At 38.4% G+C, this 24,838-nt stretch overlaps 1 protein-coding gene across 5 annotated transcripts in view; it reads left to right on the forward strand.

Annotated features, from left to right (window-relative positions):
• TRAK1 (trafficking kinesin protein 1) overlaps positions 1–24,293 on the forward strand; it is a 106,678-nt gene extending 82,385 nt beyond the window's left edge. For 3 of the 5 annotated variants that reach the window (XM_013184778.3, XM_013184783.3, XM_066992025.1), the window contains 5 exons: positions 1,961–2,197; positions 3,137–3,453; positions 7,342–7,557; positions 16,512–16,614; positions 21,323–24,293. In XM_013184778.3, the coding sequence (XP_013040232.3) occupies positions 1,961–2,197; positions 3,137–3,453; positions 7,342–7,557; positions 16,512–16,614; positions 21,323–22,121 (1,672 nt within the window). In that variant the 3' untranslated portion in view covers positions 22,122–24,293. Of the gene's footprint in view, positions 1–1,960; positions 2,198–3,136; positions 3,454–7,341; positions 7,672–16,511; positions 16,615–21,322 lie in introns of all 5 variants that reach the window. The other 2 variants (XM_013184776.3, XM_013184779.3) reach the window with 1 other exon arrangement.
• The last annotated feature ends 545 nt before the right edge of the window (positions 24,294–24,838 follow it).

Consider the following 24,838-nt stretch of genomic DNA (forward strand, 5'->3'; position numbering starts at 1 on the left):
TTATTATGTGATAAGAAAGGAAGAGACAGGAAATATTTGAGCTAGGGATTTATAGGGAAAAATTTCTAGAAAAGTGTGAATGACAGAGGGAAGGGAAAATAATAATAATAATTTACATTTTTCTATTTAAGTTACCAAAGGAGAATTCCCATATATAGTTTTTGCCTTACCTTACAAACTTTTTATCCTTGAGCACTGAAAATGTGGTTCTGAGAATGAAAAAAAGATTGTTTTTCTTGTGTTTTACCACGCGGTGTTTCTTCAGTAAATGATAAGGGGATTCAGTCCCTTGGGTTCTCTCTTCAGATGTTATAGCAGAATTAACCAGGTAATTATTGAACTAATCCAGTTTTTACAGGGAGAGCATCGATGAAGGCAGGGATTCAGTGTGGTTGTATACTTGGTCTGCTGCCAGTTACACCTGTGTAGTTTAGTTGGCATGCATTCTGCTAAAGCTCTCTTGAATTAAACAGGAGCAGTTTGAAATAAGTACTTGTGAAGGTCCAAAAGCTAAAGATAGATTCAGCTTGGCAGAACTGGCTTTATTGACGTAAGTTGCATGTGTACCTCAACAGGTTTATCTCACCTAAGTGCACAAATTAGGTTAATTTGAAACAATTTAATCCTAATTAAGGGGGTCTTTAAGAGCTTTTACCTGTTTTGACCAGACCTTTAGAAAGAAAGGACAGTCAGGGTCTGTATGGTAACCAGTTCCAAGAAACCTTCCAAGTATATTTATGAACCATTTGACACATACTTTAACCTTCTCAGAGCAAAAGTCAAGAATTGTAAATGAGCTTTTGACAAAGTGAGATGTCAATTAGAAAAATGTAAGATCAAAAAAATGTTAACAAGATCACATGCTGTTGGATTTATCCTTCCAGATTAGTCTAATTTAAGCATAGTTTAACTTCTATAGGATGACTTTTTATGCCTGTGCCAAAGAAGGACACCTTTTTTTAGATTTCATAGCTCTTCTGGGTTTTATTTATTTGATGAGCAGTGGTAACTGTAACCTCCGTCGGACTGTTTATTGATAGATGCTCTTAGATTCAGCCTCTTAAAGAAAAACAGCCATAGACTTGGAGCCTACATACGAAGGATGTAACTGTTGAGCATGCTTGAACAGAAGGGCAAAAATTTGAATGACATTGAATAAGGCATAAGGCATGCTGTCATTGTTATACCACTGGAGCATTACCTTTAAGCTGGAAGGGTTTTGCTCTTCTTCTGTTCAGCCACTGTTGAACTGTAAAATAAATCATTAATAGTGCTTTTTTACCATGATGTAGGGCAAGTTTATTTTATCACGAACCTTCTGCTGAAGTGTCATCTGATCTTAATTTTGAAGCAGATGAACAGAGTTTGTTATGATGCCAGAACAATGGTGGTGATGAAAAATAAGCTGTATAACTAAGTCAAAAGTTAGGTTTTCAGTCTTGACAGTCTCTCCCTAGACTCTTGCTCCATTGTTTTTCTGATTTATTTTCCTTTTAAAAAATGCTACTTAAGGGGGTGGGAAATTGATTGCAAAAAGAAGTGCAAGATTTGCTTGCAGTTGAGAAAATCCGAATTCTCTTTTGAAATGGATTAGCTAGCTGATAGTTAAGAATTGAATGAATGGAGATGAATTTTCTTTTTTAAAATCTAATTTTCACACAATGACTTTAACCATTTTTTAGGTAATGTACTGAAATGCCCTTTGACTTAATTTGTATGAAGATTTGAGAGGGTCCATGCACCCAAACATTATGTCTAAAATATTCTAGGATGATACAAGTGTTGTATTGATGGATTGAATGTAGTGGCCAGACTGTAGTGAATATGGGAACCTACATATACTTCTTTACAAATACTCCAAAGGTGTTTGGTGGACCTGTGATAGGGTTACCTGTTTCTCTGGTTGTCCTTAAAGTAAGAAGGCACTGTGTGATTATTAACTATGTGTATCTCTTACCAGTCATCAGAAGCGGGTCTTCGAAACTGTGAGAAATGTTAACCAAGTTGTCAAGCAAAGATCCATGACTCCATCACCGATGAATATCCCAGGCTCTAACCAGTCCTCTGCTATGAACTCACTCATGTCTAGTTGTGTCAGCACTCCACGATCCAGTTTCTATGGGGGAGACATCTCTAACATTATGATAGACAACAAGACAAATAGCATCATCCTAGAGACAGAATCCTCTGAGAATGGGTCAGTACTATAACACTGGGCTTTGTTTTTGTTCTGTTTCTGACATAGAGGCAAAGGGTTTCTGGTTTTCCCTTTTTGTCTCACATCATGCAGCTAACTTGATGACCTGTATCTTCAAAAGTTACTTTAATTTGTGCTTTTAGTTCTTGAGCTCTCAAGTTTTTATTTATTTATTTTTTTTTAAAAAAGGCTTTTTGAAAGTACTGTGTATCAATTTCTGCAACTCACACCTGTTTGGAGGTGCATCATCAGCAGATAATGTAAAACCACACTTTGTGCAAATGTGGTTCAGTACTTAAATACTTATATTTTCACAATTTTACATTAATGCCATGGAGTTCCAACCTAAGTTGCAGCTACAGCTAACTCTTGATCATAAAAATGAATAAATAAGTAACGTAGTGGATGGATGGGTGGATGTAGACAACCTAATGTGAAAACTTGTGGAGGAAACTGGTTAGAAGTTAACTCTTCTGGGTACTTGTCTCTTCCCCCAGTATAGCTTCACATTATACTGTATAGCAAAAACTAATTAATGTCTCAAAACAAACAAGGAATATTTATCAGCATAACATACTTGTGTGACTTACTGATTTATTCTTGCAGTGTCGGCCCTGTAAGACTTGGCCTACTCACTTGGGTTTGTATAACCATGAGAGAGAGACAACGAGTAGACATCTCTCAGCTCTTTGTAGGAGGAAGCTCTTAACTAAAGCACAGCTTTTCCAACAAGGAACTAAGATTCAAAATGGTTTTAATATGAAAGAGAAAGTATTGGTGTTTGCTTTTGAGCTGTCTTGAAGAGTAGTGACTTGTTCCCAGATATAATAAGTTCAAGGTGTTGGTGAATGTCTCCAAACTGTCATGTGAAATTTTTAAGTTTCTCAAAGACTTTTTTTCCCCACCCACACTTTTTTTTTTGTCCTTTTTATGTTTTAGAAATGAAGACAGAATGAAGAAGCCTGGCACTCCAGGGACACCAGGCTCCAGTGACCTAGAGACTGCCCTTCGCAGGCTGTCCCTTAGGCGGGAGAATTACCTTTCGGAGAGGAAGTTCTTTGAAGAAGAGCAGGAGAGGAAGTTGCGGGAACTGGCAGAAAAGGGTGAACTCCGTAGTGGTTCCGTTACTCCCACAGAGAGCATCATGTCCCTGGGAACTCACTCCAGATTTTCAGAATTCACTGGATATTCGGGAATGTCTATCAGCAGTCGCTCCTACCTGCCAGAAAAGCTTCAGATTGTGAAACCACTAGAAGGTGATAACAAAGGGCCTCGGCCTTTATCTGTTCTTCTTAGTGACTCTTTGTGGTCTCTTATCCATCATCAGAAAGCAGGAAATCTTTGCAATACATACTCTTTTTACTTTAGAGACAGTAATCCACGCTGTTGGTTTGAAATCTTCTAGCTACTACATTTTTCCACAAGCCTTAAAAGTGTTAGAAAACAAATCCAGCTAAGGGAATAAAATAAGTTTTACAGGCCATACATGCATAAGCAGTACTCCCTTACATGTGAGCTAAATCTCAATGCTACTGTTTCATACTTAGAAAAGACAGGTAGTTGATTATCGAAAATAAAGTAACAGAGTATGAGTTCATCAAATCTCTGTTCTGCAAATGTCTGCAAACACTTTTACTTAGTTTATTACTTTATTAGTTCATTTGGTCTAATAGGACTACCTGTGTGATTAAAGATGACCTTTGGACTTTAATTGGCTGTTTGAGAGGTCACACTTGAGTTTCTATGGCTTTGGTTTCATGCATGAAATAGGTTATTTTAGCCAAATTTCCTCCCTGTTGTCTCAGAAAAAGACAAGGTGTATGTTACTGGTAGTCAGGACTAGAGCTTTATTTCAGAGCTAAGTGCATTTCTGTGGTCTGCCTAAGTTGACAGTACATAAGAGTAGTATAGTCTCCCTGGATTTCTTCAGATCTTTCAGGTTATTGCTGGCAGTGAAAACTGAGTAAATGCCTTCGGGTTTTAAACAAAATAATTTATTTTTTTTTACTATAGTACTGCAGAGATGCACTAGTTATGTAATGTAGCTTTGGTTTCTTTCTATTTTGGTCTCTCCCCCTCTCTCTCAGACAGAACTGTTGTGTTACATTATATTGTCTCTATGTCTTTTATTTGCATAAGTTCATTTTTTGTCTTTTCAGAACAAACTTATTTTGTTGATAAGGAGCAATTTAGCATGACACGTATTTGGAAGTAAAACCAACCCTTTTTGTGTCCTGAAAAAAGTGATGTGCTGTATCTACCTATTCAAATGAAACTATAGCCATAGCACACAAGTCAATGCTGTTTAGCAGTTTTTAGTAGTTTGTTTTCATGGTTGTTTTTAAGTGGTCATAAAAAGCTTGGTACATCATGGGATGATCCAACTTCATTTAAGTTACTGTTTGCTACCACTGTAATAGATTTCTGTCACCATCCCATTATATCTGCTTTTTTCTTCCAATAAACTCTTTAAATTCTTTATCATCTTTCTATCTGTGTGATTTTGTGGTTTTTGTTTTTTTTTTTTTTTTTACTAGTTTTGTTCATTCTCACTGGGTCAATTTTTCCTTAAAATTATCTCACCTTTTAAAGTACTTCCAGTGTTTGGTTTTGCATCTCATTTATAGTATGTTTTTGTCTGCCTGTTTCATAAGTTTAATGTTTGTTGTCTTTTATTAAATACACGTTTATGATTCTGTTTCTCTATTAAGCTTAGTTTCTTTCCTGAGTATTTTTCATGTGGTTTAATTCTTTTCCTTTTTTTTTTTTTTTTAATAAAAAAAACTTCATGGATACTTCCACGCTACTGTGGTAAAATAGTCTGCTGCTATACCTGCAGATTGTTATCAGAAGTTGTGAGCAGAATTTTTTAATTATTATTTTTCTAAGGGCACTCATGCCCTAAAATCATCTCTGTGTTATGCTTCTTGTACTTATGCACAAAATAGTGCTCCCTGTGTTCTGTAAGAAAACTAACATAATTTACTAAACTAGTAAGAGCCTGAGATTAAATATAGGACACAGTATCATATTCCTCCCTTCACTTGGCTTTTAAATCAGCTCACAACTGAAAGTTCACAAGTATTACGTTGCTTTCTGCATTTGTGTTAATTTTCTCTATGGAAGAGATAAGCTCACTTAGCCACATTTTATGAGATCAAGATTAAAGTAGTAGAGGTGTAAAGGAACCTGGACATCCTCCTTTCAAAAAGAAGTTGAAAACATGTAGCATCAATGGAAATGTTAAATCTCAAAATACAGATATTCTAGTGTGTTTACTCTGAGAGTGTGTTTACTCTGCAGAGTTTCTCTGAGTGTAGATTTTGGTGATACATGAAGTGCAAAAGATTACTTCTTTGGAAGATTGTACGTAGAAGTTAATTAGCAACAGGATTTTATACTTGCATGCACTGCAGAAATCTTGATTTCTGGCATTTTTCTTTCTGGAATTTTTGAGAGTATTGTCATACAGCAAAGCTCTGCTCTTTGCTTAAGACTTGGCAATATATGGTACTTCTCCACATTCAGGAATATTTCTTCTATACAGAAGCCAAAAAAAATAGACCTTTTTGACAATTCAGAAAAAAAAATACAAGTTATAAGGATGTTCTTTTTGTTACGCTTATTTATTTTGGCAGTGTAATGGCTTCTATTTTTTGAACCTCAAGTGTACCAATCAGTCTAAATCCCTGTTTGTCTCTCAAAACTCATTAAAAAAATAAATAAATAAAATAAGTCCATTGTCTAAATTAACCCATCAGATCCAATTGTACTGTCTTGCATAATCTTTTCATATTGAACTAAAAATTGCAGGTTTTTTAGATAGACTTCACTACAAGGCTACTCACTGACCTCAGTTAATGTAAAGAAAAGTTTTCTCAGTTCACTTCTATTTACAGTAAGCCTCCTGCAACGCAATATCCTTATTGTGAAATGCTGTTTGTTCTCATTCCATGGTGTTTTTTTTTTCAGATGTAAAATAATGTGTGTAAGAGCTATTTCTCCCTTAGTTATTACCGTGTTTTAGATTTTTACATAGACCGTGCAACAAATGGAACATTCTTAGTTTTTTAATAGTGGTGAGACATTTGTACGGCAGCTTGTTGCAAGAGTCCCTGTTCTGGTTTGTGGAGAAGGGACAGGAACAACAGAGCAAAAACGGCTCTGATTTGAGCCGGCAGAGACGAAAACAAATATGCTTTATTAGTGTCGTAGGAACTGAAGAGAATAGTTTTAAGTCACACATTACACAGTAGTGACTGGTGGGTGCACATGGGAAAACAGAATATCTTGCAAGCACTATTTAGTCTCTGTTTGAGGAATTGGCTAAGTCCTCCCCTGATTTCAGTGGGCCCATCTCGGCGTATATATCAGTTTACTCTGATACATTGCTGTTTGGGGCTCACTGTCTCATACTGAACACAGTATGCTGAATGCTTTTCTCTGTAAAATGCACCTCTTTCCTCACTCAAAACATTTTTCTGCCAAGGATGAAGCTACAGGTACGGTAGTATTTAGTTCTGTAGTAGTTGACTTCTTGTAGCATATAGGCCCTGATAGGGGCTGTATTAGAATTTGGACTGGATGTATAGCTCAGAGGTATTGTCTACTTATATGTTCTTGGAGTTGATGTGGCTTTCTAACACATGCTGTAATGCTGAACTTGCCGTGTCCTCCTATCAGCTACCAGTAGTAAAAATACTAGCATGCTTCTAGCACCTTTCTTGGCGTGAGCTTAATGCAGGAGTATGTTTATTTTCTTCTTAGAGCTTTCTGTGATAGTATTCAGTTCAACTCTTAAATATGAATTATTTCTACTCCTACTGTAAATGTAGAGAGATGAGAATATTGATGGGGAGGGGATGTGCATGTGCACAGGTATGCCACATGTTACCACCAGACTTTGCCTAAGTGCTGATGCGACCAGTTTATTTCATATCAACCTGGAAACGCTGAATAGTAGCTGAAGCAGCTTTGCCTTGTAGCCTGTCTTCCTAGAAATACTAAAGCCAGATCGTGGAAGCTCCAAACCTTTAGTGGGACCGAGGTTTGGACTTCTGGATAAACAAAGTGATGTTTTTAGGCCTTTTGGATTCTGGGTTGGTTACTGATTTATTTTGGTTGTCTTTCTGTTCCTTTTCAAGGTTCTGCCACTTTGCACCACTGGCAGCAGCTGGCTCAGCCTCACTTGGGCGGGATCCTGGACCCGAGGCCTGGGGTTGTCACCAAGGGCTTCAGGACCCTGGACCTTGACCTGGATGAAGTGTACTGCCTTAATGACTTTGAGGAAGATGAGACAGGTGACATTTCTTACAAGGGCCTAACTACCTCGACGCCAGTTCAGCACACAGAGACCTCAGGTGAGAGGTCACAAGCACAAGTGACTGTTTCAGACAGCAAGAATAACCCCCGCCAATCTCAGGCTTTCACAGAGGAGATGCAGGAGTCCGCGACTGACGATGATGAGGGGTCTGGTGAGGGAAACTCATTAAGTCCAGTAAAACTGACATCTTTACAGGATTTTGATTACTGGGCCATTCTCACATCTCTCCAGAACAGCATCCATAATATTGCTTTGTGTGTAGCATCAGCACGTTAACACGTGCGGTAGTTAGAACATAACCATCTAACATTGGCTCAAAAATCTTTTCCTTAATAATCTTTTAATCTGACTTTTTTTCTTTAGTAACAGCATCTGTGGTCAATGTTTTACTCTATTTTGATAAGAGAAGGCTGCTAAAAGGAAATGGTTTGTTCACAAACCTGTGTGTGGCACATGTGGGACTTGTGTGTGTATTGAGTGCACGCTGTTCACTGTATATAATGTATAGACTATATATATTTTGTATGCTTACAGTGTAGATATTTTTCTGACTGTTCATAAGGGATGATGCCATACTTTAGATTCTGTGCTTTAGGGGAAAAAAAAAAAAAGGGAAAAAAAACACAACACAAAGATGTAATGATGACAAAAGGTGCCTCTAAATTACCTATTGCTGAAACAAACAGAAGTGCCTTGAAAATCAAGCAAAGAAATTCAGTTACCTCAGATAGAGTTACCTTGTTTTAGATTCTCTTTGGGATAAAACTCAATTGAGATAAAGAATTAAGAGGATGTTTTTGTGCCAAGAATAATATTTTCCTCATTCCCTGTCCACCACACTATTCTTAAATTCTGTCCTTCATATTTATACCATGTGAAGACATAAGCATTTATAAATGACTCAGGTTTTCATGGATTATTGGATACTCTGAACTGACATTTGCAGCACATTATTACACAGGGCTACAGGTTCTTGGTACAGAGAAAACACATATAGGTGTGTTTTGAGTTTGCATTATTTCTTTGTTGTTGTTGTTGATTTTATTTGTTTTGTTTTAATAAGATTTATATGTTTGTTAGTTTGTTAAGATTTGCCACTGGTAAAGAATTGTATTTAGTCCAGAATTAGAAAACTACAGAACTCCCTTTTCTTCAGACTTATTTAAAGTATCTATGTAAAAACAAGGACACTTCTTTCACCCTCCTTTTTCTGCAATAAATCATAACTTTTTATTTGACTGATCTTTGAAAGATCAAATTATTTCTCAGGGTTAGACAGTAATATTGCGCTGTTCTTTTCATGAAGTGCAGAGTAACCTTTGTTTTCACTGTGGCAGTTCAGTGCTATCAGCCATTAAACATAAGCTACTTCTTGCAGTCGGTTGTAAAATTTCATCCAAACTCTTTGACTTCTCTTTCCATTTGCAAAAATAAATAAATAAATAAAAGACTATAAAATCTATTGTTCAGGAATAACAATGATGTTAAATTTTTATATTCATATGGAAATAAATAGTATGTCCACAGGAGATATATACAGATTTGGATGTTTACTGTTCAAATAGTCTAAATACCATCAAGGAAAGCAGGAGATCTAGGAAACATGTACTGAAAAAATCAAAGACTGAAATGACTGGCATTTTTTTTTGTCTATAGAATAAAATATTCAAGAGAAAATATGATTAATTTTAAAATGTGTTGCTGCAGAAAGGAAGGGAACAAGCAGTTCTTCATATACTCAGGATAAAATAATGGTGCAAAAGAGCCCACTTGGGCTACTCTTTGGCAAAGAGTTTTCCAATTGTAAGAGTAGTCAATACAGGAACTTGCCCAAAGTTGTGAAACCTTACTGCCATGGACTATATGTAGAGAGGGATGATGGGATGATATAGATACAGTGTGTTTTGTTTTAAGAGATGATTAGAAAAAACATCTATGAGAAATGATTTGGAAGAGTTCTTTATCTGGAGTAGAAGTACAAATTTAGGCCTGTGTTATGATTATAAATTGGCAAAAAAAGACATATCTTCATTTCCTTTCTCCATTACAATTTCAACACAGCTCACTTAGAACATGTTATCCCCTGGTGACAGCTATTTTTTCCTGGAGAATTCTATCCCAGGCAAGGTTTTTGAGCATATTCCCTACCTTATTAATTGGCAAGTAAATAAAATATTTGAAACTGCTCTAGTAATCTTGGATTGTTTGCTGAATAATTTTTGATACATTACAGAAATACAGAAGTTTGTCAAAACGAATACCTTTAATGTCTAGAATAAACAAATAGACTGGAAACTTATTTCCCATTCTTTATCCTTCCTCCAAATTGCCCAGCTGCTTAGGATTTAGGAGTGTCCATGAGCCACCACATTGTTAATTGGTTGCTCTGCTCGAATGAAGTAAAGATACTGCTATATCTGCTTTTTATTGAAGCAGGTTGTCAGGTGGTATACAAGATACTGTGGATGTTTTGATGTGGTAGTGCTTCTTTGAATCCACAATCTGTCCACTGAAGAACACCTTACAGGGCAGACAGAGATGTATGTTTAGCTTATGACTTTATTCTGTATTTCAGTATTGTGCAACTACGGTTTCTCTTGAAAAACCTCCTGTGCATTCTTTCTGCCTTGCCTAGGTTTCTTGTGAAGGACTGCAGTGCAGGTCGGGGTATATACGGACATGCAGTACCCTAGAGTGTTGTCACAACCGCAAGGTTAGGAACTCATTGCTCCCCTGATTCCAGGGGCTATTCCAGGCTGTGATGTGCAGCATAAGTTTTGCTAGAGAATGTGGAAATAAAATAAAAAAGAATGAGAGAAATATCTTGGATATGATGTTTAGTGTTAGGGTTTTATTTTTAATCCAGGATAGCTCCGTTTTGGAGCTTTTCTAACACGGGAACAAAATGTCTTTGGAAATACAGTGCCTACAAGGACCATTCTCAGCAGGTGTGAGTCATCATAAGTCATCTCAGTAGGCATCTGCCTCATTTGATGTATGCTTTGAGGGTTGTATCTTACCCTTTTTGGAAGGGAGGTATTCTCTTGCAGAGTACTATGAAGTCCTATGCTTCCTACCATTTAGCTGGCATGTATAGTGCCGTTCTGGGTGGATTTCTGATGAACCCTAGGAAAAGTCCAATTTCAGGAGAGCAGAGATTGTTATTAGTGCTAAAGATGTCTTGCAGCCAAAATCAGTGTACTCAGAACAGAGTACCAGTTGTCTCTTGTTGAGTGATGGAGAGTCAGAAATCATTCTAACTAAATAAGAAAAAGTTACAATCCAAATTTGTTTTTTTTTTTTTTAATTTCAGTGTTGAGAACTGTAGTATCCGTTGATATGTCAAGTAAATTCCTTACCATATATATAGATTATATCACAATTATGGCTCTGAACATTTCAGAAGAAATTAACACACATGTGACTTACGATCCACATTTGATCTGTTGGAGCTACATACTGTGTGTGGGCTCAGTAACTTGACAGAGGATTGTGAATTCCAGAATTGCAGTTCTAGTTAATACCCAGAAATAATTTGAAATTTGTGTATCACTTGAATAGAGACTCTCAGCATATTTGAAATGGTAAAGAAGTTATAGCACATGGCTGTGAGAGAGAATTAATTTTTGAAGAACAAATTTTTAGTAACCTATATATATATTATTCTTTGAAACGGTAGTATATTTTTAAAGCTGTAAAGAGTGTAGTTTCTTTTTAGTGCGTGTGTTTTGTTTTGTTTTGTTTTCATTTGCTACCTTTCAGGTACATGTCTCCCTTAAACAAACAACCCCAACCCACTCAAAGCACTTAGTATATTCAACTTGAAGTATGTTGTGAATGTTCTCATTTTGAAGTTACAAGGGCTGCTCTTAATTCAAGTTCAGCACGTGCTTAATTGCATTCTAATATTGAGTGCACAAACTGATCTTCCAATGCTTGTGTTTATTAGCTCCACTGATTGATTGCTTTGATTTCAACAGAGCATATGTACACAACATTACAGGATCAGCATCTGTACTTCATTTTTAGACATTAATAACATGGAGATCTCTCCAAAGAGATGCCTAAAAATGAAAAAAAAATACACAGTGAATGTCTTACATTTGAGTTGTTTTTAGCAGGATTGCTATACACGCTTATAAGAGGTTACCATTGTATAGAAAAGCAATACATTTTGTTACTCTTCTTAGAACTAAGATATTGATGCGTACTTAAATATTTTATTTTCAAATAGCATGAATATTTCACAGTAATTATTTCTTTAAGGAAAATCTGTCAGCATTTGCTATCTGTGCTGTTAAAATGTTAGAATTTCAGTTTGGGGATAAAATCATGTTGAAGCCATATTAAATACTTTGAAGACTTTTTACATCTGCACTCCTTGGTTGTATATATATGAGGAGACCTCAGCCAAAAGGAAGCTAAGAAAATACTGCCCAAGGGATACCTGTCTTTCCTCAGGTTTTCATCTCTCACTGTTTCCAAAGGCAAAATAAATGGAAAGCTTAGAAAGGCAGACATTTGGAAAAACAAAATGTTGTAAATTGTTTAAGAAACAGGAGTAGTGCTCCTGGCATAGGCATGCAGGCTCTTAGTGGTTTTGAGTAGTCACAGTCACACCCTGACACCAGCGTTTACTGAAGGACATTCTTCTCAGGAGGCGCCTAACCCCTTTAGGACAGCACTATGCTCACGTTTTACAGCTGCTGTGTTTACCACCCAGCTCTGTTTTGTTTCAGTAGTTAGCCCACGTGTCAGATTTAGCACACCCTAAATGCTCCCTGCTCTGTCAGCCAAGAGTTTTCAGTGCCAGTGGCACTGGTGGTCAGAGCTTTCACCTTCAGTCACCTGGAGAGGATGAACTCGACTGAATTTAGAGAGTACATGGAGTAGCTATCTTGTTCTGTGGATCCTGTTAGATACTGGCACAGGTTGCCCAGAGAAGCTGTGGATGCCCCATCCCTGGAGGTGTTCAAGGCCAGGCTGGATGGGGCTTTGGACAACCTGGTCTGGTGGGAGGTGTCCCTGCCCAGGGCAGGAACTAGGTAATCTTTAAGGTCTCTTTCAATTCAAACCATTCTGTGATTTGTGATCTAGTTTTCAGAAATCTCAGTCTACTTGGGAATGGAGTTGCTGGCATACACTCACAAAAGTAAAGTCCATACCTTTAATCCCAAATGATAACACTTGGAGGAAGAATCTGCCCACAGTCCTTTGTTGTTATTCTCTTCCAAATCCCTGTCTAACCAGCCTGCACTAAAGAGATGTACAAATTCCCCATCTCCCTCTACTAAAAGGCCAGGGAACTCTGCTTCCTCCTTTTGTTAAAACATGAAGAGGGGAAAAAAAAAAAAGAGTAGAATAATTCAGTTGGAAAAGACTTCTAAGATCACGTAGTCCAACCTTTAACCTAGTACAATAGCTTGCTTCAGTGTTGGACTAAAACTTTGCCTTTGAGTCAGGATGGATCAAGTCATACTCTGAAGATTACTGATTTTTTTTTTCAAGTTCATTCTTGCGTAACTCTGTATTTGCCAGGGTTTGTATTTGTATTTGTTTATATGAAATGCAAATATTTGTTGGCCACTGTGAGCTCTCTGCCTCCTCACTATGCATCTAACACAACGGTGAACTTGAAGTTGGAACCACTGTTTAAAAAAAAGTTCAGTCATTTTAGAATAGCTGCTTATTATGAATCTTCCTCAAGCTCAATATATCTGATATCTTTTTGCGGATGGGGCAGGCCACTAGTTTGCCCGCTCTAACTTTGTACCTTTCTGTGAATGAGCTGGTTGAAAACCCAGATGATACGGTCTTTGGAGGGTTTCCTGAGCAGAAGATTATGTCCTGAATGCATCTGTTTTGCTGTTTGCATCTAGCAGAATATACTAGTACTCAAGGTGGATCTGAAACAGGTCTGAGTTATAGCAGATCAGCTTTGTGTTTGTTGTGTTGAGTGGGGAAAACTCTGCTTTTCCAGAAGGCGGAGCTCTCCTCAGTCAGGTTCTTGGTCAGTATTTTTTTTTTCTGTGTTTTAAAAGATGTTTTTACAACAGAGTTTTGCTTACAGGAGAGTCTCTTTCAGCTGTAATATTTTGCGTTATTTCCAAAATGCCTAAGAATCAATAAAAAAAAAAAAAAAGCTTAAAGAATCATTAATTACTGAGAGCCAAAACAACAATACTGCAGCAATCTAGGGTTTAGTTAGATTTTTAATTTAGGTGAAAAAATACACATACTGTTTAGTTTGTGTTATTCCTGATGGACAAAAATTGCATTATATTTCTGTATAGATTATTATAGACTATTATAGATTATTATTATTATAGATATATATATATAATTATATATAGATTTTTTTTATACAGATATGAAATTTGTTAATCATCTACTTGTTTGAAAAACAGGGTATAAATAAAACAATTTTCTTTTTAGCCATAGTCACATGGAACAGATATTTCTAGAGGTAAACCTATGTAAAACAGATGGAGGAAGGGTTATTCAGACACAGTTTCTTTTAGCCACTGGTATTGCAGATGTTTACTGGGAATACTAGCTTTGCATACTGAAAAAATAATTTGCTCTTAAACCCCCACAGTTGTTTTCTTAATAACTCTATAATTATAAATTATATAATTATAAACTATATTAAAAATAGTATTTTGCTGTGTATATGAAAATAGTCTCTCATAAAGTTACATATTACTTATTCACAAGTTTATACTAATTCAGATTATGGCCATTGTTACAAAAAATTACTGGGTTAGGAATAAATCATTTTGTTTGTTTTACGAACTTTGTTCATTTACAGCAACAGGTTCTCTCCCTCTCTTTGTATTGTGTCCAAAGGATGGAAAATGCAACAGCAATGTGCACCCCATTGTTGACTGATGGAGGATGAAGCTGGTACAGAACTTTTTAGTGGTATTTGAAGGTGGAATACATCCTGGAAATTGATTTTTATTGATCATTTCAATTTGTTTCCTCTTACTAGGGCCAAGTGACTTCTCTCCTTTTAGCAGCCTTCTCCTATCTCTGACTCATTAATAACAATGAGTCTTGCTTTTGCTAATGCAGCTATATATCTTCGATGTGCCTGTTTCCAATCTGAGGGGATGCTCAATGGATATTACAAACGGGGACAATTCACTCACTGTGTTACAGCTGTGTGCTTCTTTGGGTTGAGCTTGCAATCCTAAACCAGCGTTGCTTTAATCTGTTCTCTATTCATCATCCAGGGATAATTGCTTTGTTTCTACTTGATTTATGTCAAGTCCTTTGTTTCCTCTAAGTAACCAATTTTTTTCATGTCCGGTTATTTGAGCTCTTTCTCCAGATTTTCTTTTTCCTCTCTACAATATGGAGAGAATCATGATTGCTAGGCTGTGCTCCCTTGTAATAACTTTTGTAGTGCTCACACTAATCTCTAAAGCAACTGGAATCCTGAAGCATCATAATTCCCATCTCTGGAGGTGAAGTAGAGCTTGTTGTTACGTTATGCTGTGCTAACTTTTGAGTGTGTTAACATGACACTCCAGTATTTTTTTATTTTATTTTTTTGGGGAAATATCCTTCTTTAATGTACAGCAGTACATTTTAATATTTGCTAGGCTTGAGTCACTGTTGATTGTATGCTTAGACACTTCTGCTTCCACCGTTAACACTCCCTGTGCTCTGTCCTTCACACACTGCTTATATGTGCTTCTAAAGGACTACCTAACTGCACACACTATTTTCGAGCTGTGATACTATAGATATAGAAAAGGGAACACAGCCACAATTTAAGACTTGCCTTGCTTCTGCTAATCGTATCTGGAAGTTCAGAATGGCATTTGGTCTAGTTGGTCTGTCTGTCTGTCCTCTGCAGTGTGTTGAATAGTTGTATACTGTGGTATTCAAATGTGGCTTACTTGGGGAATGGCTCAAGAGGGCTGGGTAGAAACAAGAGGGAGGGAGCTGCGCACAGTTTTTATCATGCATGTCTTTTGACCACTGTTAAGTTTGGTTGTTAAATAAGAGAACCTATGCAATCATGATACCTTTGCTACAATACTTTGGGTGTTTTTCAATCAGCTTTTCAGATGCATGGCTCTTAAATTTTCTATTTTGCAATGGCCACAGCTGCATTATAGAGCTAATTAGCATATCCACAGAAGTGTCTCTACTAGGAAGAAAGCAATTGGCCTAGGTTCTTCATTTTCTAAATTATGAGCTGTATTGCTTCTTTCCCAAATTAATGATAAACTTGCAAATGGGCATCTTTGCAGCCACATTTGTAGGGAAAATGCTTTACAACACTCTTTACAAATACTCAGAAATCGCTATATTGTGCAGCTGAGGACATATAGTCTTAAAGAATCTAAACACATGCACAAGGGAAGTGTCACAGATGTACAGTAGTGGATCCAAACAAACCTGCCTTTTTCCTTACTGTGGATATGAAAAGAGATGAGATAAAGAAATAGTGCTGTGTGTCCATTCCCTCCCTTCTCCCTAACTTTTTAGTGTGTTCTTGTAGCACTAGTAAGCCGGATCCATTACTGAAAAGTAATGGGGATACCTTTTTGCGGATCAATCTAAATGCTGAAATGCACGAGCATTCAGTAAATCCTAGTGCTCCTTTGCTGGTACTAGAAAATGTTTGTTGCGATTTCCCACTGATTAAAATTGCCAGTTTAGGTAAGGACTAGCATTTCAAACACTGCCTTGTCTAAATCTGTTTTGAGCAAGACTTTTCTACAGTGTTAGTGATCACAGGGAAGTTTCAGCAAGACATTTTAGCACTGGCCTTGGAGTCCTAGGTTTGATTGGAGAACAAGTGTCTGATAGAATACTGTAGCACTTGTGTATTTCACTTTTCTTACATTGATCCTGACTGAGGTACCTCATCACTTTTTGCATCTGTCCTATCAGCACACAGAAGTTTGTGTTTTGGTTTTTTTTTTCCTGTGTAAAATGCAAAGAATTTGCTTTTTTTTTTTTTTAATTTAGTACCTCATCCTGGGAAGTGCATGTCACAAACCAACTCCACCTTCACCTTCACCACCTGCCGCATTCTGCACCCTTCTGATGAGCTCACACGAGTCACACCAAGGTAAGGGTTTCCCTTGGCAAAGCCTTCAGCTATGTCAGAGCTTCCATGTGAGGAGATGCAAATTAATGGCACAAGCAAAAGCATTAGCTGCACTGGTGAATTACAGCACACCCCCAGAATTACTCCTCCCATTTTCAGTTACCTCAAAATGATTTTATTTGAGAGGCACGTATAATGTTTTAGACAGCCAATCAAAATGTCTTAAATTTTGTTGTCTCTAGTTAAAATATTGCCAGATCAGAAATAAAGTTTCTTCCTGGTGTCCAAAGCTGGATATCCCAAACTAGGTACAGACCCTATGGGTGAATGCTCAGAATGTGGTGCTCACCCAATTGTGCATTTCCTGTGTTGTCCGAAGAAAAATATTAGATTTTTCTGGGGAGGACAAAATGAAATCTTTGGTGCAGGTTGAAAAGGGATATGCTGGTAAAGAAACATAGAAACAGATACTTCAGCAGTACCCAGGAAATGCGTGAGGAAGGGAGGAGAAAAAAATGACTTAATTAAAAACAAGGAGCTGTCTACTCTGTTCCTAGGTGTAACTGTTGGAAGTGAGTTCTCATTAGCCAGACCGAAACTAGTGAACTGGCTTAATAATAGCAATTGGCATGTGTAGGCACACCCTTATAGAATGTAAAGAGATGAGAATTGGAGAGGGTGAGTGAATTTCATACACAGAGGGCTCTTTGCTTCCTTAGGAAATCAGAAGTTAAAGTGTATTTTGCTGTGCAGAAGGACAATGCCTCATTGCTTTCTCTGTCCCTTTCAGCTCCTATGGGGGAGTGTACCCTTGTGTAGGTACCCATTCAGAGATGATGTGTCTAGACTTGTTTAGACACCAGATGGGCACTGACTACCTAAGGAACGCATGAGAAGTAAGGGTATTAAATATGAACACCTGTCAGGTGATAAATACGTGTAAAGGAAATAGATTATGAATAAATGTAACTTTTCTGCTTCCCTTTCTGAATGTAGTGAGTTGATCTTGGTCTGGCTCATTTTTCTTTATTGTCTTTTGTCTTCCTCTCTCCTCAGCTATACTACTGAAAAGATCCTTTTATTTGGCTGCAATTCTATTTTATTCTTTTTATCCTTGAATTGCTGTTAACTGTGGTCATAATAAGCTCCCTGATTGTGCTGGTTACTAAATCTAACAAATCAGCCATAGCTGACAGCTAAATTCCGTACATTTTCAGGTGCTTTGGTTACCCCAAAGTTCACGATTGATTCAGGAGGAAAAAGACCAAAATAAACAACATGATATTTTCAGCAGGCATGTTTAAGGAGCAACTCCTTACCAACTATAAACGATTCTTCACAGGTCATGTGAGAAGGACGAGGAAACTCCATTATGTCACGTTTTGCTGAGAGGAGATGTAGGGCAGACACTATGACCCAGCGTGGCAGGGGGTGAGCAATGCTGCCAGCAGCTCTCTGTTGGCAGGGCCATGTGGAAGGAATGCTAGTGTGTGTGGCACCAGCTAACCCGAAGAGTATAGATACTTGCCTACCTGGTTGCGTTTGAACCTAGCCTCTAACCCAGGTTATGCTCTAACCTGACTAAATTTTATCTAGCTCAATGAGGTGCTCATTTGTTGTTGTTGTTTTTTTTTTTTTCCCAGTCTAACTCTGGAACTGCCACTGGGCTGGGTTGCTGAGGCCAGTTTGGGTCTGTTTCTGTGGCTGTGTCTGGGCTGCTCTGCAGCGTTGCTCAGTTTGAAGGGGGAAATATTTCCTGTTTAAAGCAATACCCAAATGATCAACCAAGCAAAAAAGTAGCACCTACATAATAACCAGTTTCTCGCAGGACTTATATTTTAATTGCACTATAATATACCAGTGCTTACAAATTAGTTAAAAAAAAAAAAAAGGGCAAAAAGAAAAAAGCTGCTCTAACTTTCTGCAACCGAAATCTGGGGCTGGAAAAAAATTTAAGCCACTCAAGTGCTGTAGTGCTCATGACTTGGACACCTTAAAGTCTGACAATTGACACTCATGTCTGAGTTTCCAAAATGTACTCCATCCTATCCTGTAGAAAGTCTGTTCAGAGAGTAAATTATCTTCCTCTTTCTTTCCCCTCCCCCTCATGATTTTCAAAAGTTCTTCCGTACTGTGTCTGGCTAGTATGGGAGATGCATCACAGTGCCTGTCATGCTGCTCTTCAGCGCCACCACCATAAACTGCGATCGCAGCTATGAAGATGCAGTTTTAATCGATTCTTAAGAGAAAAGCTGAGAACTAATGCTTCCTTTCTGCTCAGACTGTGTGTGTGTGCTGCTGCAGTGGGCATCTGTGAAGGTCTTAGCTCTGCTCTGCGTTCTTCCCTGCCACTGACTTCGTCGAGGCAAAACGAAGAGACCACAGGAGACTTTATCTTAGCACATCCGCTGGCTGCACTGACTGCCACAGCCCACAGGGTGGTGCAAGACGACAAATTTTGGGGCAGCTTAGTAAGGCTGCTCTTGAAATCGCACCATTCTAAATGTTAGCTCTCAAAAGTGTGTCAGTGCAGTTTGCAGATAGGAATATATGGGATTCATCTTGCTGAATCGTATCTGCAGGGTAAAAATTCTTTGTCAGTTTTAGTGTTTTCAATAGAAGTTGTTACAGTTCCAAATAATGGTAGAGGTCATTTACTTAGATCCTATTTACCCATGGAGGGAAGACATAGCTTGAAACTTGGTAATGCCAAGCCAATATTATCTCAGTTAAGGAGTGCCTTAAAGATGTCAAAGTGCTGCTGTTTTTTCGGAGATCACTGGACTAAAGTTTGTAGTATTACATTAACTCATGTTAGCCAATTGCTATATACCATTAGACAAAGTTCTAAGCTCATCAAAAACAAGCTCAGAACAAAGCCACCCAGGATGGAACAGGCTGCCCAGGGAGGTTGTGGAGTCTCCTTCTCTGGAGATGTTCAAGGCCCATCTGGACGCCTACCTGGGCAGCATGCTCTAAGGAACTTGCTTTTGCAGGGGGGTCGGACCCAATGATCTTTCGAGGTCCCTTCCAACCCCTTCAATTCTGTTATTCTGTGACGTCTAATTTCACAGTCATAGCAGTGTTGACTTAAGTGAAATGGGCTGTAATTTCATAGGGAAGTCCCACTCTTTCCCTTGTTCCCCACCACTCACCTACTTAGTTTTACCCTCTCTTGTATTGGCTGTGGTGCTTGTATGACTCTGAGTCATTGCTGAGTGTCTTCTACTTCCAAACATGGCAAGACAAAGGGGAAGGTTTCTGTCTTTGAGCAGTGGTGAGCTCTCAGGTCAGTAAATTTTTGTTAGCATCGTGTTGCATTGGTCAAGACCCCTCAACTGCCACTAGAAGAATGAATCCATGCCTAGTAGGTGGAATTCTCTTTTTTGTGTATGTATATCTGGCAAAAAAATGCAGCATCTAAGCATAGTCAGTAGTCGTCAGAAAGCTTTTTTTTTTTTTTAAAGCTGCATGTAACCCTTGGGATTCTCCCAAATAGACACGAACTTGGAGTGTTACGGGTGTCCTACATGCCTTGTTTCTGCAATAACTGAGTACACTATGACTTATTCAATGAATGGTGTACCTTGGACTGACACAAATTTTGAGTAGGGATTATACATAGGTAAACATGCTGTGGCTGACCAGATCTGTAACTAATAGTTTTTGTTTTTTTTTTTAAGGATTTAGTCTGTGTTCATTCAGATAGTCAACTTATTGGGGAGAGTATGATCTACCAAAATGGATGCTATTTGATATGCCTCAAAACCTAATAACCAATAGTAGTGTGCTTACGAAAAAATGCAGTAACATATCAATAAGCATAAGTTTATAATGCCTGCCACTTGTGCAGGTCATTGCCAGTGTAACCTTTTCTTGCCCACTGCCGCAACCATAAATTATTTTGAAAAGAAAGAACTAGATTTGGGAGGAAATTTAGCTATAGGAATTAATGTTGTACTGAACTAACAGTAGAATGGCTCTTTGTCAGGTATAGTTTGCTACTGAGTGATCAGTTACCCATTGGTCAATTGACAACCAAGAGCTTGACTGTATTTTTCTCATTTCTTTTGATGATTGTTCACACCGCTGTCCACCGCCAGTAAAAGTCAGATCCCACATCTCCTCCCCCTTAAATGTGAACAAATTCAACATAAGAAAGGTTGGACCTTACAGGAGTGCATGTTGGTGACAATACTAAATTCCAGCAGCTTTGCTACAAATGCTTCTGTAGCAAGTATGTTCCCCTCCTCCCTTGCCATTGACTCCGCTATGACCCAGAAGTACTAGAATAACTAGCAGTTCTGCGTGCTCAGAAGCAACACTAAAAACCAAATCTGTCTTGCTTATACCACCGGTCGAGTCCCCCTGTTTCCTTGTCTCATGGAAGCAACTGGGAATTGTGACAGCTAGTTGATCAGGAGGGAAAACTGAAGGTGCTGATCACAAACCTGTCAATGTAATAGTTTATCAGAAGAAATGTCGGGGCGGGTTGTTGGGGAATGCATTAATCCCGTGAAACTGCCTGCTGAGGTATCCAAAGTGGAGAGATGCATTTTATAAGAGATGGTGTTTCAGTACTTGTCACATTTGTTAGGACCTGGGAAATTACAGCTTCCCATGCACTCTCTACGTGGATAAAAGTCCCTATTCAGGGTTAAAAATCTGGCTTGCAATAAGTTTTAATTCCCCAGTGGAGGGAATAATTTGACTGCTCCTTTGCTTTCAGCCTTAACGCAGCACCTACTCCAGCTTGTGGCAGCATTAGCAACTTGAAAGGCACCCCAGTGGCTACTCCCTGTACTCCTCGGCGTCTGAGTTTGGCCGAATCCTTCACTAACCTCCGGGAATCCACGACGACAATGAGCACGTCTCTGGGGCTGGTGTGGCTGCTGAAGGAAAGGGGCATCTCGGCAGCAGTGTACAATCCACAGAGCTGGGACAGAGCCAGCAGAGGCACTCTCCTGAACACATACTCACCTAAAATGGCGATCATTCCTTCCACTCCACCAAACTCACCTATGCAGACACCTTCTTCTTCCCCTCCATCCTTTGAGTTCAAGTGCACCAGCCCACCTTACGACAACTTCCTGGCTTCAAAGCCTGCCAGTTCGATCCTGAAGGAGGTGAGGAATAAAAAGAACATCAGGAACAGTGAGAGTCAGACTGACGTGTCTGTTTCTAACCTTAATCTCGTGGACAAAGTCAAGAGGTTTGGTATCGCCAAAGTTGTGAGTTCAGGGCAGGCGTCAGCTCCTCCTTTAACTGATGACCAGGGACCTCTTCTCTGTGGGGCACAAGGACCGGTGAGGGGCCTTGTTCCCGGAGGCCTGGCACCAGACAGTCTCCCACTGGGCTGCCCTGCTGTGACCAGTGCCATCGGGGGCATCCAGCTGAACACTGGCATCCGAAGGAACCGGAGCTTCCCCACCATGGTGGGTTCCAGCATGCAGATGAAAGGCCCAACAACACTCACTTCGGGCATCCTCATGGGAACCAAGCTCCCGAAGCAAACTAGCTTACGATGAATGACTTTATTTTTACAGCTAGTCTTTTTAAATGAAAATACTCAGATTCTTTCTCCAATCCTCTTTTCCTCTCCTCACCACCCCTTCATTGCCTCTTGAGTTTGACAAATCAACTTTGTGCCTAATGGGAGAAATGTGTAAACTTTGTAAAAAATGTGTAAATATGTACCAGATCTATTGTAACTAATTGGATTCTTTTACTGTTCGATTGAGTGCGAAAGGCTCTACATTATGATTGCTGTATTAGGGTTAACTTGCTAACCTTTTGAAAAGTTTTTTTTTTTTTAAGATGCACTGAAAAAAAAACAAAGAACATAAACAACAAGAAATAGCTTGACTAGGAAAAACATGAATTCTGTAGCTAGCCTAACTTGAGTTGAAGGTGCATGGGAAGCTATTGAATATGTTACGTGAGACCTCGCATTACATCACTTGAAGCATGGAAGTAATTGTGCTTCATTAAACGCTGAAAGAAGCACTCAGTTTAACACTTGATAGTTTTATTTTTGCTTTTGTAGATGAGTTGAGCTGAATTATTGGAGTGCCTGGCTATTATGCCTGAATGGATGAAACTTTCTTTCTGTTCTGTATTCTCCTCCTCCCCGATACGACAAACTTGAACTAATACTGTTGAGGTCAGCAGGCCTACTGGGTACCTGGAATATTGACATATTTCTACCACTGCTGTTTCATTTGGCATGCTTACGTTCTGTGTGACTTCTTTTTAGTTTTTTGTTTTGTTTTTCAATGCTGCACTGGATCGTGGAAGGGAAAATGCTTTACTATTTGTTGCTGCCACTGAAACATCCTTCGTCAGTGTGCCCAAAGAACAATTTTCACAACTCATGAGGTAAACATGGCGCTGACTTCCTAGAAGTCAGAGTTGCGGAACAGATTTGACAGATAAGAATGTTATAAAAGAACATGTAGCAAAATCAGTGTTCGGAAAAGGCGTGTCCTTGAAACCTCAGCAGAGAACCACAAAAATTTAGTAACGGAATGGTACAAGCTGGAAAAAGCAACTTGCCATCAACATGTTGTTGTTCAGCTTTCATGCATGTAGAGGACCATGGTGTTGTAAACAGGGTGAGAATATTCCCTGCCCATTTTCTGTTTTCTTTTTTTGACGAAATCTTTTTCATTCAAAGTTTGACCTTAGCAGAGGTAAAAGTATGTAAAACACTTTATTCCTTGGTGGTTTTAAACTGAAAAAGCCACATCCCAATTCCAAACCTACAATACCCCACTTCTTTAGAAAAGAAACAAGATGTCACACACCATTGAGTTGTGGCCAGGTGATCCTTATTGATCTTATGATTTTCTTACCTGTTTCTCCCAAATTTCTACTGGGTGCTTGTAGAGAATTGAAATCTCCCAGAACTGGAACGGACTGGAGGGAGCTTGTTCCTAGAGCTGAGCTGAGCCCTAAATTGTTTCTGAAGCAGGGAGGGAGAGGAGGAAATGGGGTGGGGTGGGGGTGTCAACATCTGCTTTCTTTTCCTTCCAGTTCCTGTGACATCTAAATCAAGTTCCCCATTTGTCATTACCATAATCACACTACAAGTAATTGCCGTGAATTGCCATTTGTACCAGACTGTTACTAAATCATTAGCACTGATAATTTCTTGTATAAATGAAACTGTCTTTTAGTCTTTGTGACAAGAGATAGATGTTTTCTTTTTTTTTCTTTTTTTTTTTTTTTTTGAATGAAGTAGTTATCGCGGTAGTGCTATGGACACTAAGGATATTTTTTGAGAAAGAAAAAAAAACACATCGGTCAGTTACTGCATGTGTTTGAAGACTTATATTTATTCTATGAACTTAAAATGTTTTAGTAAAATGTCATCAGCTCTCTTTGCCGTTGTGTGTGTGCACTTATTGCAAGTAAATTTAAGTACCTTTTAATTTGAATGTATCCTAAAACAGTAGATAGAATAACAGTTGATTCTGAAAAATCATGGACTTAATGGACCATTTTATATACCCAGAGGAAGAAAGCAATACCATATGAGAATTTAAAGTGTAGAAGCTAATCATGCAACTGGAAAGCATTATTTAGCCTTTCAGTAAGCAGTAGAATCTGTCCACCCACCAGAGAAAGCAATTGTAACGCATCAGAAAGATGAAATTTAAATTTTCTTCACTAATATCAATAAAATAACAGAAAAGTTGCATTGTTGTGTATTATTTAGCGTTTTTTCCAGATCTTTTAAGGTGTTAAGTCTTCCTACTTGATCTCTTGCTTTCATCTCTTAGTCAAAGCAAATTAAGAGGCCATGGCGGTGTTTGCTCTTCTTTAAAATTCTTAGTTATAGAAGTGGCTGAAAAGTTTTGAGAATTAAAAATTGCCAGAACTGGTTGGTGACTCTTACTCAGATCAGGTCAAAACAAAGCAAAACAAACAAACAAACAATGAAGTGAATGCAATTTTGCTTCTAATTGAATTCCTAGAAAGAACAATTGGATGTTATGTGGTTTGTGTATTTTGATTAGGCAGAGGGGTGTGAATTCTTCTGCTTAATATGATGCAAAAACTAGTGCCAAAATATGCAAGTACAAAGATGAGTAAGGAGGAAACATCCCAAGGCCTGCTGTTAGCTAGTTATCTTTGTTACTGAGGGAAGAAGTAGCCCGCTGAACATCCTGCAGGCAATTAGAAACTTCACACACAATGAGAACCAAGTAACAGTGAAAGAGCTGCCTGAAGGAGGGGTTAG

This window comes from Anser cygnoides, chromosome 2 (genome assembly GCF_040182565.1).
Source record: "Anser cygnoides isolate HZ-2024a breed goose chromosome 2, Taihu_goose_T2T_genome, whole genome shotgun sequence".
In the NCBI taxonomy this organism is placed as follows: domain Eukaryota; kingdom Metazoa; phylum Chordata; class Aves; order Anseriformes; family Anatidae; genus Anser; species Anser cygnoides.